At 39.8% G+C, this 27,494-nt stretch overlaps 1 protein-coding gene across 4 annotated transcripts in view; it reads right to left on the bottom strand.

Moving 5' to 3' along the window:
- Positions 1-27,494, bottom strand: part of LOC117485691 (poly(rC)-binding protein 3-like) — an 87,246-nt gene that overhangs the window by 43,135 nt on the left and 16,617 nt on the right. For all 4 annotated transcript variants that reach the window (XM_034134336.1, XM_034134335.1, XM_034134334.1 and 1 more), the window contains exons 2-5: positions 8,700-8,756; positions 7,612-7,676; positions 6,700-6,797; positions 6,318-6,434 (exon numbers count right to left, since the gene is read on the bottom strand). In XM_034134336.1, the coding sequence (XP_033990227.1) occupies positions 6,318-6,350 (33 nt within the window). In that variant the 5' untranslated portion in view covers positions 6,351-6,434; positions 6,700-6,797; positions 7,612-7,676; positions 8,700-8,756. The remainder of the gene's footprint in view (positions 1-6,317; positions 6,435-6,699; positions 6,798-7,611; positions 7,677-8,699; positions 8,757-27,494) is intronic.

A 27,494-nucleotide genomic window follows, 5' to 3' on the forward strand; every position in this document is an offset into this window, starting at 1 on the left:
TCTCGAGTGCTGCATTTGGGTCCTTCATAAGATCGTGACAGAGCAACTGTAGAAGTAAACCATAACATGGCGGTTTTGGTGTGTGGGAGAGAAACTTGCCTTTGCAGACCATTTAGATACCTATAACACACTACAGGAAAGTGAAAACCTGCAAAAAGCATTATAAGGCCCCTTTTTTAATGTTCTCAAAATATTAAGCAAAATATGTCACATATGATGGCTGACCAAACCCCGATCATCAGAAGAAAGGTGTTTGCTGAAGTTGTCATCCTGTCTTTATAAGCTTCAAAAACACATTTATTGTCTAAATATGGGGATAAGTGTCACTTTTTTGGAAAGCCAAGACTTTGTTTGTTTAACAAAACTCAAATTACCATAACACGAGTTTTTGTGTTTTCTATGTTTTCTATTGAAATTAGCCTATGAACTGGATAACATTTATGTCGGGGTTGTAACCAACTGGACTCTTTGCTACAGAGGATTTTTTCCGAAACTTTCCCCCATGAAAAATATCCGACGAAAATGGAAATTGATGTGTGATTTATTTTGAATTGCATTTCGGTGATGGTGGAGATATTTCCCCAATTAATTTATTTGTGTATGGTTTGACTGAACAATTTTTGTTGAATATTTTAGATTCCTATTTGTCAGACCTGATTCTGACTGGCACCCCACTTAATAAAAAAAAGGTCACTACCGCTACAAAGTTTACGGTATTCCCTATAGTTTGTTCAATGTTATCTGACTCTCCAGATATGAATGAAAGGCAGAATTGTGTTTTGGTTGCTTATATTTGGTTAAATTGCCATTTGAAAAATAAAGGTAATTGTGACAATGAAAATCATTATATAACAGTGCATTTTTATGTTACTTTTATGTTTAAAAAATGTCAGGGGGGGACTATTGGCCCGCGGGCATATTCACATAATCCAATCTCCCTCTTTGAAGAAGTTTGGACATTCCTGCCCTATGGGGTAATGAAATGGAGCCAGCCAGTATCTGCTGACTTTATTCCTCAGATGAACACATTGCTCTTTAGAGGGAGCCAGCTTAGATATTATTTTTTTGAGGATCAATGTAAAAAGCTTTGCTGCAAAACTTTAAAGTCAAAACACACATGTGTTGATGCAGGCATGCTCAAAGGATACAAGTACAAACAGGCAAACAGACGCTCATATCCGTGCATAATTCTTTTTTTTTACAAAAGTAATTTGTGCACAGTTAGTTCCTCTTCCATCTGACTAAAGCATGAACGTTTGGTGATATTATAAAAATATGATTCAGATGCAAGAAGTGCAAAGAAGTTCAACTTATGCACAGCTGTACGAGTATCTGAGTCTCTGTGTAGTGTGTTGATGGGCCTTTTATCCCAACAGAGACAGCTGACTTTACATTGGAGTCAAAAGTCGACATACTGAGGCTGAATATGGCTGTGCTGCACCAAAGGCTTCAACAAATATGACTTTAATATCCCGTTTTCGTTTTATCAAACATGATGGTTTTCCTATTAAGTTTGTAACTGTGGACATCTGTTGCCTGTCAGTGTAACTGAAATGATGACGTTTAAAAAAAGCGTCTGTGATTCTCCAGAACACAGATGGCCAGTCCGCCCCTGCTGCACTGTGCTGTTTTGTGTTCACCGTCCGACTCCTTAAACCAAAAGTATTTCCAAACAGCGGAATTAGTTTTACCTTTCTTGTTCACGAGTTGCTCTTGTTCTGCCATCTTCGCTCGCGCTGAACTCACACAACTATTGTCACTCACAACCTGGCCGAGAGGGCTTTTAGGGAGGGGTGAAAGAGCACGCAGCAAAATAATCATTTTTTATTCGAGATTAAAATACGATTAATTGCACAGCCCTACACCAAACCATTCCATGATTGCATTTTTTTTTAAATGGCATGTTGGGATTTGAGACTTCCCCTGAGTGTGTGTGTGCGGCACAGACACCTGCATAATGAATAGGCAAATACTGGTAGTTGAGCTTTTTAATTTGAACTAATCACTCAACCCTACTTTATCGCCAAGGGTGTTCAAATGTCTTTCAAAATAAAGTTGTCTTTATCATTTGACTTCTAAGCTTTGTGTGTATTTATTAGGATGTGATGTTGACAGGATATTTTGAAACCTGCCTGTAGGGCTTTTCCTTAGTAACCCCTGACCTCGGTCAAATCTAAAAAGCTGTTTCATCGACAAAGGGTAAAGTCTGCCTAAGGAATTCTTCCCCACACCTCACAGTTTAAAGTAGTGCAGTGGAACTTTACTTTTACAAATGTTGATAGACATCACAATGAAGCATCTAAAAAAACATTTAAGTAATGAATCCAAGCTTGAGAGATGATATTTGGAGGCCTGGTTAAATGGCATACATTTGCCATTCAATGCTGGGTGGAATGTTACCGGAGAGAAACATTTGAAGATTTCAATTTCTAGCTTGGTTTTACTATTGCAAGTGCTCATTACTATAAATAGGTTAGTCTTTTGTCCTCAGGAGGAGTGACAGCTAGCTGTAAGCAGCCATAGCTAGCAGAGTCCTATGATGTCATTGGCTAACAGAGATACGTTTCTGTTTAGCCCTAGGGCACAGTCACACATTTGCGAATGGACTGTAATTGACACAAGTATTTATTTACCTGGCTGAAAGTTCACCAAAGATGATCTTCTTGCAAAACCGAGTTGCATTTTGTTCGCCATTCGTAAGCAAAACATTTGTCAGCCCTTCACTCACTTAGAATAGTAATGAACCAGAGACAAATGTTGATTTAACACGTGTGAGCGTGCCCTTAAAATATTATCAGCAGTTTAATGTGACAACACACACTAAACTACAAATGAATGCAATATAGTTCTTAAGCTAAAGTATTTAAAAGTACAGACTTTACGTCATTGTTTATATTTTAACAAACTTCTGTCATAGATGAAAATAACCAAATACATTAACTCCAATTCTTGTATTTTGATAAATAAATTGTAAATAGCCCTTATGATGACTAATTGCATTACATTAACTAATAATAAACCAAACAAATATGATGTGTCCTGATTAATCTTTTGAGATCTTACCAACTCCTTTTGATCAAATGTATTACTTTTCTTCTTCTCTACAGAAACAATGAAGCTCTTGCTAAGACGCAACTAAATTCTCAGTTGACTAGTTTGTCCTTTGTAATGACCGTTCTCAAATGTATTTACAAACCAGATAGTCACCTTGCCTTTTTTTCTGTTTTGATATCAGATGGCTGAGCAAATGTAGTCCCTTATGGCAGTTTTTCACAGAGCCAGCACCAGCAAAGGGCATGTGCAATATCTGTAGCGACTTGGTGAGCATTGAGGCTGAAATGCTGAATAAAGAATACATCACAAACATTTGGAAGTGTCACCACTTCCCCGCCTATAATAAGGCTCGGAACAAAAAAGAAGATGCTGCTAGAGAGGACTTGTTCGCCCTACTGTGACACGGTTGTTTGATTCTCAAAGAAAATGGTATGAATTGGATCTCGGTGGAAACGAATTGACACTTTAAGGATGGAACTTTTTGCCACAGAGATCTACTACCACAAAGAGATGCTGGAAATTGTGTACAAAAAGGTTTTGAAAAAAAGCACTGACTGCGACATAGAATGCTGGACCCCATTCTTCTTTCCCCACAGAATGATAGGGTAGGGAATATGATGATACATTGTATAGATCAGTGGTTCCCAAACGGTGTGCCGCGGCACACTGGTGTGCCGTGAGGCAAGTCCGGGTGTGCCGTGGGATTTTGTGACAACCATACGTTATTATTGCAATATACAACTACACAACAATTATTATTTTTTAATTTACTATATCAGTACTTTGTATGCACTCATTTCATAATACAGAGGCAAACTCTATACCTAAAAACAATTCTTTAAAAAAAAATCCTCACAGAACCCCATATTTCGCTGTTAACGCAGTTGCAGGTGGGAATTATAAGACTGTGACACATCGAAGGCTGAAGGACAACATTAAAACACAGAAACACGCAAGAGGGAAAATGGAGCGCTTTCTTGTGCGGAGCAAACCACCAACCACCAGTGCAGAGACTGCCGACAACCCACCACCGAAAGAAAAGAGGAAAAAAACTGTCAGCAGACAGTATCATGAAAGTTACCTGTCTTATGGCACTGCAGGCGAGCGGCAGATTTTCCCTACAAATAGACGAATCTACTGACATAAGTGGGGCTGCCCAACTTCTGGCAAACCTCAGATATGTTGATGCTGACTCTATCAAAGAGACGTTTTTCTTTTGCAAAGAAATGGAAAGCCATACTACGGGAGAAGAAATATTCAGGGTAACTAATAACTATTTCAAAGAGAACAGTCTGACCTGGAATATGTGCGTCAGTCTTTGCACAGATTGTGCGGCAAGCATGACGGGGAGAGTGAAAGGATTTATTGCTAAGGTGAGAGCACAAAACCCACATATCGTGACAAACCACTGCATTTTGCATAGAGAGGCATTAGTTGCCAAAACCATGCCCCCGGAGTTGACTGAGGTGCTGAATCAGGCTGTGCAGATGGTGAATTACATCAAATCAAGGCCCCTGAAATCTCGCCTCTTCTCCCAGCTGTGCGCCGAGATGGGAGCCGACCACCAAAGCCTGATCCTCCACAATTTTTAATTTTGTGACCTGTCTGGTTTAAATGAGTGTGTTGCTGCTTTGATGAAGCCTAATTTGATAAAGTTTCAAATTAATTTCTGAAATATTTCGTTAATAAATATTTCATGAGTAATATAGTTGTCTTTGTCACATTTTATTTGGCATTAGTAAATAATTATGCACATTTACAGATATTTTACATGATATGAGTGATAACACGTGTTATAAGGGCTATTTTGCACAATAGGTGTGCCTTGAGATTTTTTACTTGTCCTTTGGTGTGCCTTGGGCACAAATAGTTTGGGAACCACTGGTATAGATAGACCATCACAAGGAAAGGAAATGGTACTCTTACATTTCTGGCTCCGACTACATCAGCAGGCTGTTTCTTTACAGGATGATCCATTGCGATATCAACCAAGACAGAGAGGTGCTTGTGCTCAGACTGATGTGCAAACATGATCAAATGCATGAGACTTCAGCTGCAGAGCATATATTGCATCATATAAGAGAGCACTGAAGGACATGTGCAATGCATTTCAACCACATTGTGTTTGCAAAAATAGTCCGAAAACCTTCAAGAAGACTTGAATCAGTCAAACTGTTCCCATCAACTGGAACTACATTGTTCACACAAGCAGATGATGCTTAGGCCGAAGCAGGAAGAAATCTACATGTCCAACCCTAGAACAATGCATGTCAACTCAAATGTGATCAACAAACTGGGCGTTGTCGAAGAAGTGACTCTTGAGATGAGCAAAGAAGAGGCATAAAACCAAGCCACAACTGGAAACCAAGGATCTGATCCTAAACCAATTTACCTTTGCTTTAGCTGAACCCCTAGTCCAGTAGTTGGTGACTATTTGTGAAAATAAGAGGAAAAACGGGTTTAGTAGAAGAATTGCAGAAAAAACCCAAATCAAATAGATGCTGACAAAAAAATGAAGTTGCTGAGAGAACATTTAGCAAGGTGGGGAAAATGATGAAAAGGCCAACTTTAGAGTGCAGCAGAAAACATTTGACCTGTTTTACAATGGGCTGCACAAACTGGGACTCGAAACATTGTTAATGTATTTTCTTTTTTTTGATAGTTAACTTTCTCTCTCTGAAACAAGATCTTCTGATAAATGATAGGTGCAAGTCAAATGGATTGAATTGTATCTACGTTTTCTTTATTTAAATGTCTAATGAGACATTTAGTTTACATTTCATTGAAAACATTTTGTAATGCAGCCTCGATCAACTTGAGCAAACATAAAATGCAGACAGAAACATATATTTTCATCTTTAAGTTCAACAATTTTGTTTTTTATCAAATGCAAAAAAAACAAAAAACTGCATGATGTCAGCATTATATTTTGGATACAGATACAATTTAAGAAGTGGTTGGAGAATATTTGAGAAATGATGAGCGAATATTGGATGTTCAGTCATGAGCACAAAACATTTCTCATTAATGGGCAACTACACAAATTCTTCACATTATAGCATTGATAGTAAGGCTAATTCAAAATCTTCTCACGCATCAAGGCCAGTGACACAGCCCATGACATCAGCTTTATACAACTTCTGAGGAAACCTGCTTGCTTAAACCTCTCTGTAATGGAGGAGCTCATCTCATCAATTAGAGGCTTAAAGTGGCCCTTTAACAGTCAATTACCATTGACCGCTCAAAGGAGTGTCTTTACTCACCAGATTTGCGCTGGGTGTTGTTTCCCAGGGCATACAGGACTCCAGAGCAACGTGGTGTCGCACAGAGGTCAGCTCATCAGCCTTTGGACTTCCCTTCAGGTTGATAAGCAGCCCATGCTAAAGCCCAATGAAAAGAGAGGTTACAATGAAGTACGAAGTGTCTGATAAGTTGGAGCACTACAAAAACGCTTTAAAACAGAATATAAGTATACCATATCAATACATACATTTGTTTTTCTTGGCAAAGTCAGTGTTTCTGTACAGGATCAATACTTTCTGAAGCAAACCTAGACTCATTCATTGCTTTTCTTTCAAAATAGAGCGACCCATCAGTCATGCTCGTATTGTGTGCTCGCAATAACAATGAGAAGGTGTGTCTCACCGAAAAGGGATCCCAAAAGTCTCCCAGGTTTTTTCTTCCAGGTCATGTGACCTGTGGCTGGCAGCCTTCCAGCAGAATGGGGAGACTAAAGTCTGCACCTGAACACATCACAGGGTTAAGACATGACAACGTGGTTAATGGGGTTAACAAGACGGGGAGTTTTCAACAGGAGGTGTTGGCTGAATAATGGTGATCTAACAGAGAACTTATTATGCTGAGGAGTGGAGCGCCTTTGTGTCAGAGTGGTTACACTACAGTATATGCTATACCACTGCAACATCCAGATTGATTCTAACCTTGGGACCTTTGTTCCGGGTTGTATGCCATATATTTGCAGAAAACCTTCTGGTGTCAAAAAGCTAAGGAACAGAAGGAATTTCACATTTCATCATGACTAACACCAAGTCGACTTCAGCCAAGGTATGGCTTCAGACAAGGAAATGTCCCCACATAATGTACATTGTGTCAGGACATTTTTTTTCGAAGAGGACTGGTATAAAATATAAAAGCCGAGAGACTTATTTACAAAGACTTGTTGCTGTAAAAAGGTGCTTCCAACAAAGTAAAAGTTGGGCAGGGTGTACACATAGAATGTAAATAGTGTACTTTGTTGTACCTTTGTACATGTTTTTGTACAAATGTTTTTTGTAACCATTAGATTCTCTTTTCCTTCTGGACTTCTGTCTGTTGAAATATCACATTAAAGATGAAACACGCCGGACAGTTATTTCTGTCTTGGTAAATCGATTCTATCCACTGCTTCATTAATCAGAGGGCCTGCCTTTGCATCGGAATATGTTGTTTGTTATGTCGAAATATGAATACAAGTTGGATGGATTGTGATCCAGGCTGTCTTTAAAAAAAAAAAGAGGTTTAATCTTTTGAATCAAATTCAACACCACCATCACTTACTCTGCTGCGCCCGCCTAGCAGAAGCGCCTTAGATCAAATAAACTGTGGGAGTGACTTCAGCGTATCTGTGGGGAAAAGGAGAATACTGCTTTGAAGACAGCACATGTGAAAGCACAACATTCACTCTGCTGTTAGCACTGAATTAGTTATTAGTAAAGGCATGAAGGTTAAAGGTCCCATGTCAAGCTTTTCCGGTTATTACCCGTCCCTTTGTCTGTTATGAAGGTGTTTATGCATGTAAACGGTCTGCAGAGTCACAAACCCTCAAAGTACACCCTATAGCGAGTAAAACTCTAACACAGAAAAGACCTGTCTATGCTGCCCCAGAACGCCTCGTTGGAGATTTCTCTTTTTCTTCCTGGGTACAGTGACGTGCCCATACCCAATGGACCCAATCAGTGGAGCTCCTCACACACACACACTCTCTCTGCGGCGAAAATGTGACGCGCGCGCGCGGGGGGGCGGGGGGGGTAGGGTGCTAGTGGAGCCTCGCAGCGGCGAAACTGTAGCGCCCTTACACTGTAGGTGCGCCGCGTTTGGGGATGCAGGTGCTAGTGGGGCTTGCAGATGGGGGTGCTGCAGCCTCCTCAGCACCCCCCCCCCCCCTTCCCGCGTGTCTCGCAGACCCCACGCAGCAAGCAGGAAATGAACACAGCTCACACTGTCCGCTCCTCGCAGCAGCGAGCCGCGCAACGTCCCGCCAACACGGCACCCAGACCCCACGCAGCATTCTCATCTGTTTGTCCTTACTGGTGTCATTTTCTGGTTGCTAACGCCATTGTAACACATAATCACTGATGTTCCGCTGTGACGGTGGTAGACCATAGTGGTAGATTCATCAGAACAGAGTGGGCGAGCTGACCAATCAGAGCACAGTGGGCTCATAGGGAGGGGGGGGGCAGGAGCTCCAACAAGGCGTGTAGGACAGAGAGTGAATACACATACTATACAAAGATGCTGTATGAGAAACCAATGTGAGTTCTATTCTAGTATACCTCAACAATGGAATTATGATCGGTAGAAATGGCCATGACATGGGACCTAATCAAGGCAATTATTGAATACTTCATCAGTGTAGTGTCTCTTACATTGTGCAGTTGAGTAGTTGACAGACAGCGTTCCAGGGGAGGAGAGGAGAGGAATTCCTGTGAATGAAAATCATTAGTTAATCTTTGGTGTCAGTGAGATGTATAGGTTTGTACAGTACCAGCTACCTACATCAGCATATACCCGTCCCCCACTGTGTCATCTATCCCCCGCCACGCCCAGCTGTGCATGATATTTACACACACACACACTCAAGGATGGAGAGTGCACGTGCTGCCTCTTTTCTTTCAAAGGGCACCACTGCCCTCTGTTGGTGCTTCATAGGACAAACACCATTTAGTTTGGAGATACTGAGTTGCAGCTGGTGTATTTTAAGTAATTGTAAGAACATAAATTAAAAAAGCTAATATAAGAATAATCAGAATCAGAAAACTTAATGTATCCCAAGGAAATTCGGCTTTGTGACAGTTGCTCCATTTTCGAATAACAAAAAATAAAAATATTTATAGAAACTTGAGTTTAGGAAAAACATTTTCAATTATAATGAAATATCATTGAAAAAAGATATGTATATAAACATAAGAAGTTTAAGTAAGAAAAGTGTGATAAAATAAATGGAATAGCAATATTTATATAAGCATAACAAGTGACAGTAAAAATGTGCAATAAAATAAACTGAAATAGAGTACAAATATGAACACTAAACAGAGGTTAAACAAAAAAAGGTGCAATAAAATAGAATAACAATATTTATATTGACATATGAAGGCCCCCATATGTGAACATGTACATAATGACTCACAAGATAACAAGATAAATGCGGTTTAAGTTTAACTGCACATGAACTGTACATTTGTGAACATTTAAACAAATAAACTGTTGATCAAGTCAGTATTTAAATTGCAGATATTTCGATAGTAGGTCAAATTAGTCTTTTTTTCTAATTGCTTGGTTCCAACTTCTTCTTAATTGTGCTTCATTTTGATGTCATTAATTAAGAAACTGAATATTTGGCCTATTAAACTGTTCATTTACGAGACAATCAGTTTAATGAAACTGTGATGGGCATTTTTACAACTTTGTGACATTATTAGAGATCAAACGATAAATTGAAGGAAGAATTTAATCACATTGATCATTAAGAAAACTCTGAACTGCATTATTCAGAGAACACAAACAGGCTTCTAAATAATGACTGAGAAGTCTCATTTGTCTATAGACACTAAACAATCCACACAACATCACTTTAACTAATTATGTATGGATAGATCATATAACTGGAGAGAAGGACTTGAGCCAAAGTCATTTTCTAAATACTTCAAGCATTACTCTGGAAATGTTCACAAAATATCATTGTGTAGTAAAGTATTTGAAGTGCTGCTCAGGATTAAGTACCGGGTTAATATATGCTAGTCTCTTCAGGGCCTTTTAATAGTTTTACAATGGTTCCGCGTATATCATACATCATGAGCAAAAGACGTAAAGAGAGCAGGAGAGAGGGTGCATGACCTCACACAATCTACAATTAACACACACACGCACACACGCCCACCCACACACACACACACACACACACACACACACGCACACACACACACACACACACACACACACACACACACGCACACGCGCACATGCACACACACACACACACACACACACACACACACACACACACACACACACACACACTTTAAGCTTATCCTTTAAAGTGGCAATCTGATATTCTCTTAGCTTTAGTTTAGCACCATACCGAGAGCTGGGTGTGGGGGGTGGCGGGTGGCGGGTGGCGGGGGGGTGTGAGTGTAGGTCCCCAGAGGTGATAGTCTATTAGCACGCAGCATGAAAGTCAATGAAAAGCACCCCAGTGTGCTCCAGCCCCCTGACAGTATTAATGTTTAATGATATCTAAAAAGGCTAATACTCATCCCCCGTTCGCTTCTGCTTTTATCCTCTCATTAAATATCCTCACAATATCATCACCTCCTCAGATTAGAGCACTGACCCCGTGTGCTGAAGGACTCGCCCTTCACTGATGGGGGACACACATCCCTCTTCCTGTCTCACACACACAACGGATTAACGTAGCATTTAGGTTGTGTTAGGTAGGAGGCAGAAGCACCACATATTGAAGAAGTGTACTAAAATACATCACTCTATATTTGCACGTTTACTATTTTAAGCTATAAATTAGCTAGGGATCCATAAAAGAATACTTAGCTACCATTGGCAGCGTTCAAATATGTGAGTGAGGAAGACATCTTGGATCTCTAATGAGTGATGCAGGAATGAGTCCTACAACCCTGAAATGAGTTAGCATTTTACCACTTCTGATTCCCATTCAAAGTCATGGGTTTCTTGAGATGTTCTAGTTTGTTCTACAACTTAAAATACATCAGTAGTCACCCACATATTAATGTCTGAAACTTATACAAGTAAAAAACAACGGTAGCCGCCTTTAGCTTAGTTGGTGAAAACTGCAAATCACACATAAAGCCACTCAAATCCATATCAAAGTATTCATGTTATGCCATTAATGTAAGTGAAGACTCTCCCAGACAAAGACACTAATGGTTATGGGTTATGGTTATAGGATACAGGGGAAACGTAATGGCTGTACTTGCTGGCTGAGCAGCTTTCACTGGGAGGCAGCACCACAGAAACCCCCCTGCATAACATTGATCAATTTATCTTTTTTCCAGCAGACATTCTGTGAGTCAAACAGCAATTGTTACATTTGGAGCCTTCATTTGCTGCAGTAAGGTAATGTTGATAAAAACCTGTATATGGAAAGGTCACAGTGAGCCTTTATTGCTTAATCTAATCAGGAATTGTTCCAAATGCTAGCAAGGTTTGCTTACTTTACAAAACAATTACCTTATGAGGATTATTTAAACAAAAAGTATTTTCAAACCAATACAAGGGCAAAACACAATAAAGGACAGCATTCTATGAATTTGACTATTTGAGACATTATTGCAGAGGTCTTTAAACTGTTTAAGGCTAAGATCCCCTGGGTCTACAATCTATGTATCCTTTTTAAAATATTACAAACAAACCTATTAAAGTCACACTTTCATCATGAAACAATTTGTCTGCAGTGTCTCTCAAGACCCCCTAGGGGTCAGAAGCCCCCTGTTGAAAACCCATTGATTATATCGGATTCAGATTAAACTTTATTGTCATTACATAGTACATGTACTAGTGACGAAATGTAAGTTTAAGCATCTGACCAGAAGTGCAAAATAGTAGTGCAGGAATCTACATAATAAGAATAATTATAAATGGAATTATTATAAATAGAATAATTATATATAGGCTATAAACAGATGAATATATACAGTGTAAACGGCATTGACAGTAAAATATATAAACAGGTGGGTGGTGGGTATGGGCTTGAGTCTATCAGCGAGCAGAGTTCAGCAGGGTAAAGAAGCTGACCCTGAACCTGCTGGTCTTGGACCGTATCTCCTGGGGCGCCTCCCCGAGGGTAGGAGGACAAACAGATAGTTAGCAGGATGAGAGGTGTCTTTGAAGATGTTGTGCGCCCTCTGCAAACACCGTATCCCCTGGATGTCCTCGATGGCAGGGAGTGGGACACCGATGATATATATGTAGGAATGGACAATGGTATTTGATTGGAATAAGATCCTAATCAATCCATTTGAATCAATCGTTTGGCTCATAGTTCTGATACATTTGCCAAGTATCAAAAGGGCTAACAGCCATAAACTATTTGAACAAAAAAGGTGTAAACTAAGGCTGCACAATTTGAGAAAAATAACTAATGCTCAAAGTTGATCAATGTTGTTGAGTCTTTCTTGATTATATTGTAAATGATCATGTTTCAAGTTGTTAATGTTGTATGCACAAAAATGATAGAGAAGCAGTTCACGCTATAAAATATCAAAATTAGTATCAAAGACATGAAATAATGCATTCAATGATAATTAATGTATACAATATAAAAATACATGTATATTTTTTAACAGTTCGCAGTAAACAGTGATTGGAAATGATCAAACTGAAAGGAGGGAAGTAATATATATGCTTAGTTTATAAAGTTGTAAAACGGTATTTAAAGATGTATGGGGGAGCGTGACAAAAGCATTGTGCTTAAGAGTTCAAATATGCACTGTTGTTGTGGGCAACTACACATTATATTGAGATACCTAATATTTAGTTAGGCACCAATGATTCTGTGAATAATCTCGCTTTCAAAAGCTGCTTAACTCCAGTATTCTTTTTACACGGGGCATTAAAATATACCGCCATAGCACCAAAGTAAAGCAGGGCATTTCAAAAACACACACTTTTACACACACATGCACACACAGCAAAACAACCACGAATGCACCAGTGAGCATGTACACACACTGCAATACATTCTGAAGAACGCTCACAAACACACACACAGTGCGAGCAGGCGAAAAGTCAGAGGAAGTGCTTATGCCCCCGAACACACTCAAGAGGGACTGCATTGCACTTAAGTGGTCACTTTCACACACAAAGGCCAATCACAGGAGCTTAGCCGGCCCCATCGAGCTTTTTAGCAAATGCTGCTGCGCCGGAATTGCTTGTTTGGTTAACCCTGTGTGCTACGCAGTCCCATCACTCAAGTCTGCATGGTGGCAAACGCTTCGCTTTGAAGTCTTGTAGAGGGAGACCGTTCATTGTGAGCTGGATGACTAGGCCTTGTCATTTGTGAGGAGGGATTAGTCATGCTATGTTTATTGGAGAGTGTGCATCAGCTTTCTCCACCGCTGCCTTTTTAAACGGATTTCTGCTTCCGAGGTGTTTTTGGCAGATTTACCAAACACTTGACGCTGTATGAGAACAACATATTGAAACTTCAGCTTCAAGCAAACTCTACAACTTCCATATCATATTAAAGTTGCTTTTGCCTTCATAAAGAGTTTCAAGAACTTTGATGTGCACTTGCTGTGTCATATCATAACGTTTATGTACTTTGACTAATCCAGAAATTATAAAGCAAAAAACTCCTTTAGGATCATGTTAGTTGTGGGCCAGGAGTTCATGTTCTTACGGCGTTTGACTGAGCAGGTGTGGTGTTTTCAGGATAGTTTCTGCACATGTGTAGGTAGGTGCAGGTGCAGCCTTGCATAGTGCAAAAGCAGGTTTTAGTTTATGCAGTTTCATCACAACAGTTCTGCCAGCTGATGGAAGTGTCCCTGCATTGCAGTTCTACAAATAGCCCTTTTGAAAATATGTTTGTTACTACTTTCCCAATGGTGGTGCAGTGGTGACGTATGTTTGTAGTCCGACATGGAACTTATCATTGCAAGGGCTCAACAAAAGATCTGTGTTAACAAACATGTATGGTACTAACACGTTTTGTTCAGCAGGATAATATTTTATGTTTACACCACTTTTATGATTCTTGAAGTGTAAATGCAATCGGCAGAATTTAAATACTATGATAGTTCATGAACGAACTACATCACCGTTGCATAGCTATGCATTACCAGTGCTAAGCTAAAGGTGGACTTATGTTTGGCGTGTAGTCTCACCCCCCCTCCCCTGCCTGTAACGTCTCCTATGTTTTCTCCTCTAAAATAGTGACATCACTACAAACCACTTGCGCTTCTATTGGCTAGCGCTCCAACACATTGTACTTGATAGGCTAAGGTGAGGGACATCTCTAAGCAGTGGACCAATCACAGCAGAGCTGGCCAGCTTACCAATCAGAGTGGGCTCTGGTTTTAGACAGAGGGTGAAAAGAGGTGCTGCAGCACAGGCAGTATGAGAAATATAAAGAGCAAATCTGAACATTAAAGCATGGAGACATGTGACAGTAGAGGCACACAATACAAATGTGAACCTGAAGATGAGCCCAATATGTCCTCTTTCAAACATTATATCATGGTGATCACAGTGATCTGCTGTGACCAGGTACATTGCTCTCTGTGAGGCAGAGACCTCTTCCTTGGGTGTAGGTTGCCGCTCCGCTGCACAAAGCATCAATGTATGATGGATGGATGTGTTGCATAATCCTCAATTAAACTGAGAGGTCATTTTCATTTGGTTTCATATCCCTTCTTTGACCCCTGCCTCATTGTGTGTGTATTATGTGCCTGTTTCGTGCATGCACAGGTGCAAGGCCACGTTTCTGTCTGTGTGTGTTGCACGCCTGCATGAGTTGCAGGGAAGGGGCAAAAAGCAATCGGCGAGGCTTCAACTGGAGATGGAATTGCCAGTTGTATATCTTAACGCCGGACATATTTATGCCCAGAGAGGCTCTCCTTTCTGCCTGCTCATCACAGCCGCTGTCGGGCGGTGCACTGTGTGCACAGGCTCTGGGGGTGCTATGCGCATGTGTTCATGCTGTATGGAGTGAACCTTGTGCCTATTTGCATGTTGTGTTAGGTGTGTGTGTTATTGACCAGTGTGTATTGTACATGCAGCGTTGTTTTAAGAGAAGAGACACTCTGAGATTGCACATTGATTGAATCGTTTATACAAATTTCGTATTTGCATTTTTGGCTTATTAGTAAGTACAGTACTTCCAAAGCATGTACAATTTAAATATACCAATACCATGATATACAGTACATGGTTTGCAAATATATTATACACCATATGGGAAGGCAGCCTTTTTATTGCATTATAGATATATATGCCTACCAGCCCTAGCCTGCCAAAGAGAGAAGATAGAGAACTGTCACCTGAACTTGGCCTTACACGGGTCACATGGTCAGCACTAGGCTGGCTGAGGTGTTCAGGGATACACTAATTACCAATTGTCCAAATATTACCAACTATTGCCAACTGTTTTTTTGCTAAATTAAAATGATAGCCCTTTTTAATAGTTTTTGCATATATGCAAAAACTATTAAAAAGGACTATCATTTTAATTTAGTTGTTATGTTTGATGATTGCGGAGCCCCCGCAATCATCAAACTAGAGATGGCAAATCCGGATCCTTTTACGGACTCAGGGTCTTCTGAGTCAGTCATTGAAGAGATCCGGATCATACGAGTCATTTGAGTCATATGAGTCAGCATCACCAAGAGGGTAGAAATCCTATCGGTGAAACCGAAAAGTTGTTGCATTTCACGAGCATATTAAACTGACGTTATATTAACCTCCGCTACACAGTGTATTTTGCTTTAATAAAAAATGTTGATCACAAAAAAAAAGGGTTATTTTGCGATTTGGCAAATCTGAGTCTGCTGTTGACTCGTGCATGAGGACGAGTCTGCTGGATCTCTGGATCTGCTGCTATACAGTTACGGCTCTGTGTCCGCACGAGTCTGCTGTGTTTTGCACAGTGAGTCAGGATTTGCGAATCTGCGAGTCTGCTGTTGACTTGTGCATAATATAGCCGCGGGAGCCGGGTGCTGGAGGAGGGGCTATGCTCGTACACATGACGAGTATGGATCTCTGGATCTGCTATGCTATTACGGTTAGGAGCCGTCGGCTCCTCTGAGTCCCCACGAGTTTGCAGGAAGTTTCACTGATCCGCGTCCCCTCCCCTGAGCCAAACGACCACTTCAGGCAGCTATCCTGTATACTTGCTAAAGGGTAGGCAGATGGACTGGGGTACGTTGTAATGTGATTTTACATGTTATAAAGAGAGTAGCGAGTGACGCAATTTATAGTTTATTTATAGTTGATTTACATCAAACATAACAACTTTAATTTTCAAATTACTAAGCTGCAATCAATTCTCAAACGGACGATGGTTGAACGGTGCAAATATAAATTGAAAGGGTCACCCCACATGTTAGCAGGACTCAGATTTCACTTATCAGGTGTCGAGAGCTAAAGAGACGTCCGCGGTGGATTTGGTGTCAAAGAGAAAAGCAAAAGCGCCTTTTTGGTATAAGCCATGTGGAGTATGGAAAAAAACAGGGTCACAGTTCAAGAAAAGTTCAACTGGAGAGGCCATAAGCTAAAATTCTAAGAAAGCCCTCAACCAGTGGCGAGCCGTGACTTTTATACCTAGGCCCTCTGACCCCCCCCCCCCTTCCCTCGAAAAAAAAGAAGAGTTACTACGTCACGGCGGAATATCAAAACAACGGCCCGGGGTGCCAAACGCATCAATGACAGCGACCCTCAGTCTACCACACAAAACAACACCATTTATATAAACACCTATCATGACAGGGCACCCACAGCCAAGTAACAATTACAAATGAATTAAGTCGAGGGAACCTGAGCGCAGCTTACTTCCGGGTTTTAGGTCGCGTCACTGCACCACGGTTATGGCTTGAAAGGATCCGTCTTGTGTAAAACTCTCGCGAGAGTTTGCAAGTCACGTGGCTGAATGTTTACGTTTGGCAGGCAGCCTTTCAGTTACGATCGTTAACATCAGTGGGCCACAGCAAATGATGGTGAGAAGCTAAACTATCTATTAAGTATGTCAATTACAGGGAGTGTGATTGTTGAAATAGGATGTTAGCGGTCTTGCTGTTCAAAGAAGAATGACAACACTGTAGATCACCAACACTATGGTTTATTTTGTATTCACAGGCAAGTCAACGTTGTCGCAGTAAAAGTCCCAAGATAGCTCCTGGTGCAATAACATGTTCCCTTTCAGTATTTTACTATTATGTCTGATGTTTCTCTATTATTAATATAATGTATTAATATTAATATATTAATGTGTATGTTGCATATTACTGCTGTAGATGTGTTTCCGAGCCGCTCCGATTACAACGAGTGTTACAACGAGAACGTGACGTCATATTTACACAAGACGGATCCTTTCTAGCCATAACCCTGCACCACTTGCATAGACTTCACAGCGGGCGGAACTTGTCATAAAGTCCGCTAACATAAAGCCCACCCATTTAGAGGGAGGATATGATTGGTCAATTGTACTGTCAATTGACATTACTCTCTCGTTGAGTTACTATAGCGGGCCCTCTGTGAATGTACAGAGGGACCAACAAGCTCTCCCGTCTTCACAGTAACTCGCAGAGACGGCATTTAACCCTTCACATTCCAACAGAAACTGAACAGGCAGATTTGAAGGATTTATTTCTTTGGAAATGTTATTTTAAATACAATTAAATCAAGTTATTTTGGTAAAACTAATGAAAAATATAACAAAAAATATTTAACAAAAAGAATATTAAAACCTGTTTCACGCCTTCCCCCCGGTACCGGGCGGATAAACGCGTCATTTGCAGGAAACAACGTCTAAGGAATCTTAATATTGAATAAAACTATGAATGTGTTATATCCATGTAACGGGAAGAAACTCAGCTAACTGATATTTTTAATTTTTTTTTTCAAAAAAAACCCACAATGCTAGCACTCAGCCTCTGAATTAGCCTCGACGAAAAAACGTAACCTACAAAGGCACATAAACTCACTCAGAACTCCCTTATTACTTATCCTAGATGCACAACCAAACACTATTTTTTGGTGTCCTGGAGACACTGAATCTAACGGTGCCCACCTCAACACTCAGTGATAAACATTCGCGACGCTATCAACGAAAGCATACATCATCACATGTGGAGCCAAGAAGCTAAACATGTAAATATGGCTTACCTTGGTCAAAAGTGGTCTTCAATGGCATTAAAACGATAAAAAAAACGATGCTGCAGTTAATCCATAGGTTCATCCTATGCAGTGGCGTTTTTATATGTACAAAAGTGGTGGGGCACAAAAAACGTAGATGTCTATATATAAGCTTCTGCAGTGACGTGCAGTGAGGTTCATGGCTGGTGAGGCACTGGCACTGACTCTTCAGGTTTACAAATATTATATTTTGACCTAAACCAAAATATAATATTATTTTCAAAAGCTTTTTTTGTCTGATGCTTCGATTAATTTTAGACAGACAGTTCAACAAAAGGATACCCAAAAAATGTAATTTGATCATTTAAATATTGAATTGTTCTCTCTTAGTAAGATCCCATTTTCAATCAAATTGCGGTCTTACCTTGACTTGAAGATGAAGTCCATTTGCCTATCCTTCTGGACAAAAATGTCTATAACTTTTTTGTAAAAGTCCTCCTTATGTTCTTGTAGTTTCAAAAGTCTATCATAAATCTAATCCATAGATTTATGATAAAAAAATTATAAAAGTAGGGTAGACATGTGGATGTTATCCGGCTGATCAAAACGTGCATTTATCTAACAGGTACGTTTCCCACAGATCTTATTTCCAGCTATTTTCTAAAATCCTCTGGAGAAATCTCATTGCTTTTTTGTCGAGGGAAGCCATGCGCAGCTTACTTCCTGGTTTTAGGTCACTGCAGCTCTCTCGTCTCCTCTTCACACACCACACTTTTCGCGGCACACGTACTTACAGCCAATCAGCTCTGAATGATTTGAGATGACGTATGGTGGGGATGGTAGCTCCATGCCCCTCTGGTCATTATTTTTTTGCCACACACATTTCATTACAAAATACTCTGAGCATGCGCAGTGTAGTTTTTACAGTCACCGTTGACTTCACAGCGAGAGGGAGGGGCATAATCAGGTTTTGTCCCACATGGCTCTAAACAGCTCAATAGGCACACACTGTGACTGTAGACACACTAATTAGAAGAACACAGACTAAAACAGCAATGTACAGACGAATCAGATGATTAAACATGATCTTAAAATATATTTTATATATTTTTTTTTTTTTTTTTTTTGCATTTTTGTAATCATTATTTGTAATACTTTCTGCTGACACTAGGTGGGGCTGTGCCCCACCTGCCCCTAATGACCAGTCGCCACTGATCCTATGTGTCTGTGCCTTCTTTGAAATTATTTCTGATAATCCATAAGCAATACAACTGCGTTTTAGTTTCCAAACTCCAGAAGGAGACATTCCTCCAGTTTAGTTTCGCTTTCCACACGCGAAGCGGCAACATTTTTTCTTTACAATGTGTGTCTATGTGAGTCTCCTCCTTCGATTCTATTGGCTCTAACGGTCACAAGGGTATGTCAACCAACCAGATCGAGCAAGGGGGGCCAGAGATAGGTCAAATCCACCCAAATGACCCCAGATGGCCCAGTTTTTGGCTAAATCTCTCTAAAAAGGTCAAATTTCACTTGTTTTGCATCAATCTTGATACAGGGTACTTATTATATGTTGTACTTTGGATTCCTAAAGCTTTTAGTCTACTAACCCATCATCCAAGGGTAGTTTTCACTATCTGTAAAAAATAATTTTTGGACGGACACTATAATTTACAGTTTTTTACTATGTAAAATCTGAATTTTCTTTAAAATAAAAAACATTTATATTGATTCTGACACTTCTACATCCAACTCACAGGTTTATCATTACTTTGAGAAAAGATTATTAATTTAACCCTTTTAGAAGGGAAGATATGGTCATTTGTTCTGGGAATGTCATTTTCGAGCCTGAGACCTGAAAAACAGGCTCAGAGTGGAACAGAAGAAAAATGTTTTGGTTTTTATGTTTTCAAATATGATATTTTAGAATATCTTAGGCCCTCAGAGAGGGCCTAGAGGGCCCTGACGGCTAGCCACTGCCCTCAACAGATATTGAGCCTCATCGTTGTGTATATTTTCTTTTTAAATGTACTGTGTGATCAGAAACTTTGGTGTTCCCACAAATGTATTAACCGGTGGCAAAATGTCCTCACCTTGGCATCAGCACTGCCCTCACACCAATCCAATTTGGTCCATATGCGCAAAGAAAAATGAGAGTATCACGTCATTAAAAAAGTAAGTTTCAATGTCATTAGCACCAAATATCCAATAAAAATGTGTCGGATGGTCCCTGGTCAACCAAAAACTGAGAAACTTTAACTACACATAGAGCACAACCAGGCCATTGAGAATGGTGGGTACAGAACAATCTGGCAATCTCCAAAAAACAGGCTGTCGGTTGTCCCAGAAAGCAAGAGAGCAAGTTTTGGCAGAGCAAAAAAAAAAACTCAAAGGGCAACAGCTTGACCAAAACAATATTACAAAAGAACAAAAACTGACATAAGGGAAGTCCAACGATATAATAACACATTCACAACTCTTCTTCACAAAACGATGATAAACTGATCTTCATAGAGGTGCAGCGTTGGTGCATTTAGAAAACATTTTTTTGATTGATTGAAGCAATGTGTTTATCACACTTTAATATCTACAACGCAGATGCTTAACCCTAAGAGATATGAGTATGTGACTTGAATGTATATGCGTAAGACCAATGAAGAGATTATATACAAGCGATGTGAGGCCTGTCAGGATCATTTCATGGGCCGTTACATAGCTGCGTCTGATAAATGGCATTTCACACTGGTTATTCAGATCAGTCCATTCTATGGGACATCTGTGAGAATGAGCGTGCAGACACAGAGCTTTGAATACAAATCACACATTTCTCATAACAAAAAACATTTCTTTGTTTGTGTTTTTCTGACATCTCAGGTCAGAGACAATTATTGCATGTTTTTCTAGTACGGTGTTTTCCCATTGGTGGGTGAACATATTGTATTGTGGGGAAGAATGACTGATCGTTAGAACTTGGAATACATTATAGAATTAATTTTAATTGTTTGTTTGTTTGTAGCCTTTATGTAACCCGGTAAAATCCTATTGAGATCAACGATCACTTTTTCAAGGGAGACCTGCAACCTGAATAAAGTTTCCAACCTCAGTGCTTGCAGAGCCATAATCTCATCGCACTTTAAAGAGGCCCTATTATGCTTTTGGGGTTTTCCCATCCCTGTAGTGTGTTTATAGGTTTGTGTGCATGTAAAGGGTCTGCAAAGTTCCCCCCAGAGATAGTTTCTCTCCCACTCTCCCCCCCTGCTTGGAATGCCTCCATAGGACTCCTTTGTTTACTTCCGTAACATAGTGATGTCATCCCAACACAACAGAGCCGGCCAGCTAACCAATCAGAGCAGACTGGGCTCTGGTTTCAGACAGAGGGTGAAAAGAGGTGCTGCAGCACAGGCAGTGTGAGAAAAATAAAGAGCCTTTTGAACATTAAAGCATGTAAACATGTCACAGTAGAGACACTACATACTGATATGAACCTGAACATGATCATATTAGGGCCCTTTAACATTTCTCATCTCTGCTAAATCAGTCTTTTAAAAAGTGAGTGCAGTATCCTCTGCCAACAGTTGGGGGTCGCCCTCAGCATACTGTGTGAAAGCTGCACAGAGGAATGTTGTGGTAGCAGCTGTGACAAGCAACTCGTTCAATAAATACAATTTATCCACCAATTTATTCCCAGATCGGCAGTCTATCACTGACTGCTGAATCCATTTTATGATCATTTCTTAGATTTACAGTCACAACAAGTCTGTTTTCTAACTGGTCCAACGTGTAGCCTGCAAGCAAAGGGAGAACAGATTTCTTATGGAAATGCCTTTTTTTTTCATTTGTTCTGATTCAATTGTTTGTGATGTTTATTAATCTGTTTTTAAATTCTGATACAGTAGATGTTCCAACTGAATATTTCCGAACATTTTGAGTTGTTCTTGTCTTCTATAAAGGCTAAGACACAAATTAATGTATATCTTTAAAAATATATTGTCAATGTATTTTCCCAATTTTATTTATATCAAATATATCATAGTTTAACCTATTTTTCATTGCATGAAGAGTAACATAAATATAATGCCTGTGTCAAGCATATGAGCCTTATAGAGTGGTGTAACGAGTCTTAAAACCAAGAAATAGCTTGTTCTTAATTTGAAGAAGAAGAAGAAGAAGATGGACCTTTATTAATCCCCCAAGGGGGACATTTAGTTTCCACTCTGTCGTACACACACATGCGTTTTTTTTTATACAGTTACATACATATACAAATACACACACAGTTATTTGCACACATGTACATGCAGTTGAGAGGTCAGAGCGGAGGCAGCCAGTCTAGCCGGCGCCAGTGAGCAGTTGGGGGTTAGGTGCCTTGCTCAAAGGCACTTCGGCACAGGAGGTGAACTGGCTCCTCTCCAGTATCAGTCCACACTCTGTATGTTTGGTCTGATCGGGACGTCAGTCCAAAGTCCAATCCCCTACAGACTGAACCACTGCCACCACTTCCTGTTCCCTCGCCTCAAAGTCAACAGTTTTGTGAATGTGTTTTTGTCTAGAACCCTGAATCAAGTTCTATGGTTAACACAAGCCGTAGACATTTTTACATTTTGCTCTCCGACATAAATTACATCCGTAAATACCCCACTCGTGAATGTGACTGAAAAGAGACTTCTAAACATCATCACGCCTAATGTAGTTTGTTTATGGCCTAGCCTAGCATTAGCTTTGTACTCCTGGCAATTGCATTTACGCTTCAAAAATCTAAAATGTGGTGTTAATAGAGATGATCCTGCTAAACAAAATGTGTATAATAAAGAGGTGTTTGCCAGAGAGCTTATTTTCTGCATTACCGAAATCCATTGGAAAAAACCCAATTCCCTTTTAGTCCTGCACGCACCTCCAGAAGAATATCGGCTAGCTTCCTCTTCGACCTAGTAATATCCAGCCTACTTTTCCTATGTTTCTGATGAAAGAGAAGTAGGATTCTATAATGTGCCCTGTCTAACATATCCTAATTCTAGGTACACCGTCAGCCAAATGCGTTTTCATGCATCATGAGACATACCCCCCCTTTTATGTGCATGGAAATTGCACAGCTGTTTTTCCCCTTACTAGTACAATTTTTCTGCAGATCCAAAGTGCCAGCTTTAATATATCAGATAAATTACCAGTTGCAAACTGTTGACCAGTCAATTTTTCTGACACGTCGTATTACCTGATTTTCTCCTTTTTATCAAGACATACTGCAAATGGAGCTTGATTGCTCCCCAGAGTGGGGAGTTACAGATTTAATGATGTTGAACTAACTCAGCCTTCTTCTTTCTCGAGGGAATGTTCTCACGTAAAGACAGCCGGTAGCTCTATTCACTTCCTTTCCCTCCCTCTCTGACTCGAGTACATAAACAGGTGCTCACGAAGAAGCCATTATTATTTTATAACAGTCATATTAAGCAGTGATTGCAGGTTAATTTACTTATTGGACTATCAATAGAGTGGTGCCGAGACAACCTAAATGTGTAGAGCAATGTGACTTTTCCTTTGGAATATTGCAGAAAATAAGATCTAACAAACGATAACGATACTAATAGTTTAGCAGGATAATCTCTACATATTAACATCACTTTGATAACAGTTGGCTCATAAATACAATCACCAGAAGTAAATAGCTAATGTTAGGCTGTAAAGGAACTACATGATGGTTGCTTGACTTCAACACCGTTGAACTAAAGGGGGACACGTGTTTGGAGAGATGACGTTATATAGTCTCATTTAGTCACTTGTTAGCTACCACCCTTTTAAAAAACATGTTAAGGCTTAAGAAGTTAGCCATTGGCTTGTTTACTGACTTATTTCATCTCATAGAACAAAATGTAAAAATCTTGTAAGCGTGTGTTAATTATTCATAGAAACTAACCAGAATCTGTATCTGTCAAAGCGCACATCCTTCCTAAACATTTAAACAGTTCTAGAAACACATTTGCCCACGGTTAACTTAAGGAGCCGACCATTAAAGGTGGAATATTTTCATTTTAGGGCAAGCCACTCACCAGCTTTTACCAGCAACAGGAGGAACATGGAATGCATGTTATACATTTATATATATTTATATATTCTTTGCGACCATTCAAAGCACTATTGCAACACATGTTAGCGTTCACTGATTCACACACACTCATACAGAGGCAGAGGATAGAACTGGCCACCTGCTCATCAGCAGAGATACATATTCACACACACACCCATCATTAAACAGAATTGAGTGTTTTTCATTTAAATGACTTAAAGATACCTTTAATGAAATTGTCATATTCTTTTTTTGTAAGTCTATTTAACTTACGGATTGTTTTAAATTGGCATTAGATATTGCATCATATCATTTAGCAGACCATCAAATTGAATCAAATCAAAAAATGGTACCGTGGCACACGTTATGGAACCAGCCAACATCGTAACGTTATTTAAATAATTGATATCATATCATATTTTGATGAGTTTAACACAATTTTACGAGATTTTCATGTTTTTTTCTATGACAGAAAATAAATCAGTAGATACTTTACTCGTGAATGTCCAAAGCTTCTATGTGTCATAAAAACGTGGTTGCTAACAAGTGTTTAAATTAACTACTTTACTACCATTAGCATTAATGCTCCAAAAACCACAAAGTGGTGTTATTACTGCATCACCATCACACTATATATCTAGCCAAATATCTCCTTGTTTTTATATTTCCCTTCAAAAAAAATGTCAAAGCACTCTTGGCAACTAATAAATGAAGGGATGGCACCTACATTTATCATGCGTACCCCTGTGGCTGACCCTGCATTTGAGAACCCCGTTGCTAAATGGTAGATAGAAGCTGATAAAAGACTGTTTGATCCAACCACATTAATGAGGTCAGCGGCTAAGAAGACCTTTTAACACTACAGGCGCTCTGATGTACATGCAAATGAACAGAGCTGCACATCAAAGGTAAAATTGTCCAAATCCCCAAAACCTTCGTGCCATTCACTGAACAGATATTAGGAGGTCAATGAGCAGACTCATACAAACTGTAGCTACGCAATTTGCACAGACATCCGTGTTTGACTGTCTACGTGCTAACATTCATTTGAATGCAAGTGTAGAGCAATTATATAGATGTTAGCTAAAAGAGCCAATCATATGTCATACATCGACTTAATACTGTATGTGTGGTGAGAGTTCCTGCCTGTATCTTATGTGTGTATGTAGGTGTCTGTTTGTGTGTGTGTCAGGGGAAGCCTTATATCCTGAATCCGTATTTGACATCTTCACACCTTCATCATAGAGCCTTTCCTTAAGATGGAGATGGCACTGAAACTCTCTGATGTTCCAGAGTCTTTAACCACGTAATCCCAGAGAGGGGGGAGAATTAAGAATCTCCTACATTTGAATGTCTTTTCTGTAGTTCCAATATTTGCGCATTGTACACACGCATATATATTTTGACATGTATAAAGACACAGTGCTTTTGTTGCTTCACATCCATCCATTTGTGATTTTTCAAGTGGATATTTCAAATGGTTCCCTAAGAATGTGCTCAACCAACACAGATCAACTAAACCCTTTAAATAAATATACTTCATTTTCCCCAACAAATGTTTTGCACATGACAACTGCAATATGCTCATGTGCAGTGTTGAGTGCAGGGGTTTTTCATGATGTCATACGGCTATCCCTCGTGCAGCCCGACAAAAGTGAATTAGCCGATGGATCAAGTTCCATCAAATCTGCCTGTGTGGAGATCAAACCACGCTGGTTAAGTAATCTGCTTCATGTATGGTTCTCCTTCAGGGAAACTGTTTGGGGCTCTGCTCATCACAAGCTCTGCAAAATGTAAAAAAAAATGTAGCAGATGTTCTTACAGTTAACATGTAAATAGACGTGTGAGGGTAAATGTAAATGTTGATTGCTGAATGTAATGGAATTGAATAAAGACACAACCAAAGAAGGAAGAGGATAGCTCCTTATTTTGCCTTGTAGCTTACAGAAGCTAACCCCGAGTACCAAAAAGTGTAAATGTAAGTTATTGGCAGTTACTATTAGGGTGGAACAACCTAAGTCCCTGTGGTAAACAAACGCAGAGTGTCCTGTGCAGTGTTGAATACTCTTTTCCAAAGACAGTTGACCAGTTTGGTCTCCAGATCCAGAAGTGACCAGAATACTTTGTAATCTCATTTGCGTATAAGCGATGGCATCAAAGTCAGTTGCAACTGTGGAGCGATACATAAAGTAATATTGGCCATGTAAGTGGGTTTGAGACAGGAAGGGCCAAACTAACAGGGTACAATTACAAGTCAGATCCTTTTTTACCAAAGGTTTCTGTCATTTAAGATAATTCTTATCATGCTGATGTAAAGTGTGTTTACATTTCTTTCATAAGTTTGAATTTCATTTGTAAATTTGTGCTTTTTAAAGGGCGTTCGGCATCATGCTTGACAGCTGCTCAGAGTGAAGAAGTCTTGGAGCTGGAAGTTCAACATCTGTACAAGAGATGTACAGTATAACTTCAATTTTCCATAACCGTCCCAAGTCTATGTTATAGAACGTTTGTCAATTTATATTGTATTTATAGCAATATTATGGTGAAATGCATCATGTTGAAGCTAGCTGGCTCACACTAAAAGGCTTTCGACTTCCTGGGCTTGCTAAGGTGGGTGTGTGTGTGTGTACAGTACTGCAATACAACAGCTTCAGCCCCCGATCACTGCGCAGACTCAGGCTGCACATGACGTCAACATCTCAAGATGACAGCTCTGTGGTGGCTTCACTTTCACAAGTATAGACATGTCACTAATACATTCTACATGTATACATACTTTGTATATATATACACACAGTGAGACTCCCTTGTGTTGGCAGAAGAGCTGTGGACTGTGATAACCCCTGAGCTGCATTTTTTATGAATAACTATCATATTTATGAATATTTCTTGTGACGCTAAATGGTTTGCTAGTACTCAGCTCTGAGGTAAACAGAAAGCAATCTGGCGTTCTTATAACAAGTGAATAAGCCACTTTTTTGTGCTCCACTTGGTGCCACGTGAACAATACACATAAGTTACATTTAGCATGTGCATTATTACTATTATACAGATGGTGTGTGTCTCAAATGTCTCTGATGTCATCAGGTGATAATACACAAAACAGGGGAGATAAGACGACACGATAAAGTGCAAACAAGAAAGCAGAGACTACAAGCCAGAAGAGACACAGAGCCACTGTTGCACTCCAGGTCTGGTACAATGTCTGAGCCGTCGCACTGACACAGTTTCAGTATTGCATTAAATGAATAATAGAGGAAGAAGGGAGGGTTAAGAGCATTTCCTC

Source organism: Trematomus bernacchii, unplaced genomic scaffold (genome assembly GCF_902827165.1).
Source record: "Trematomus bernacchii unplaced genomic scaffold, fTreBer1.1, whole genome shotgun sequence".
Classification (NCBI taxonomy): Eukaryota; Metazoa; Chordata; class Actinopteri; order Perciformes; family Nototheniidae; genus Trematomus; species Trematomus bernacchii.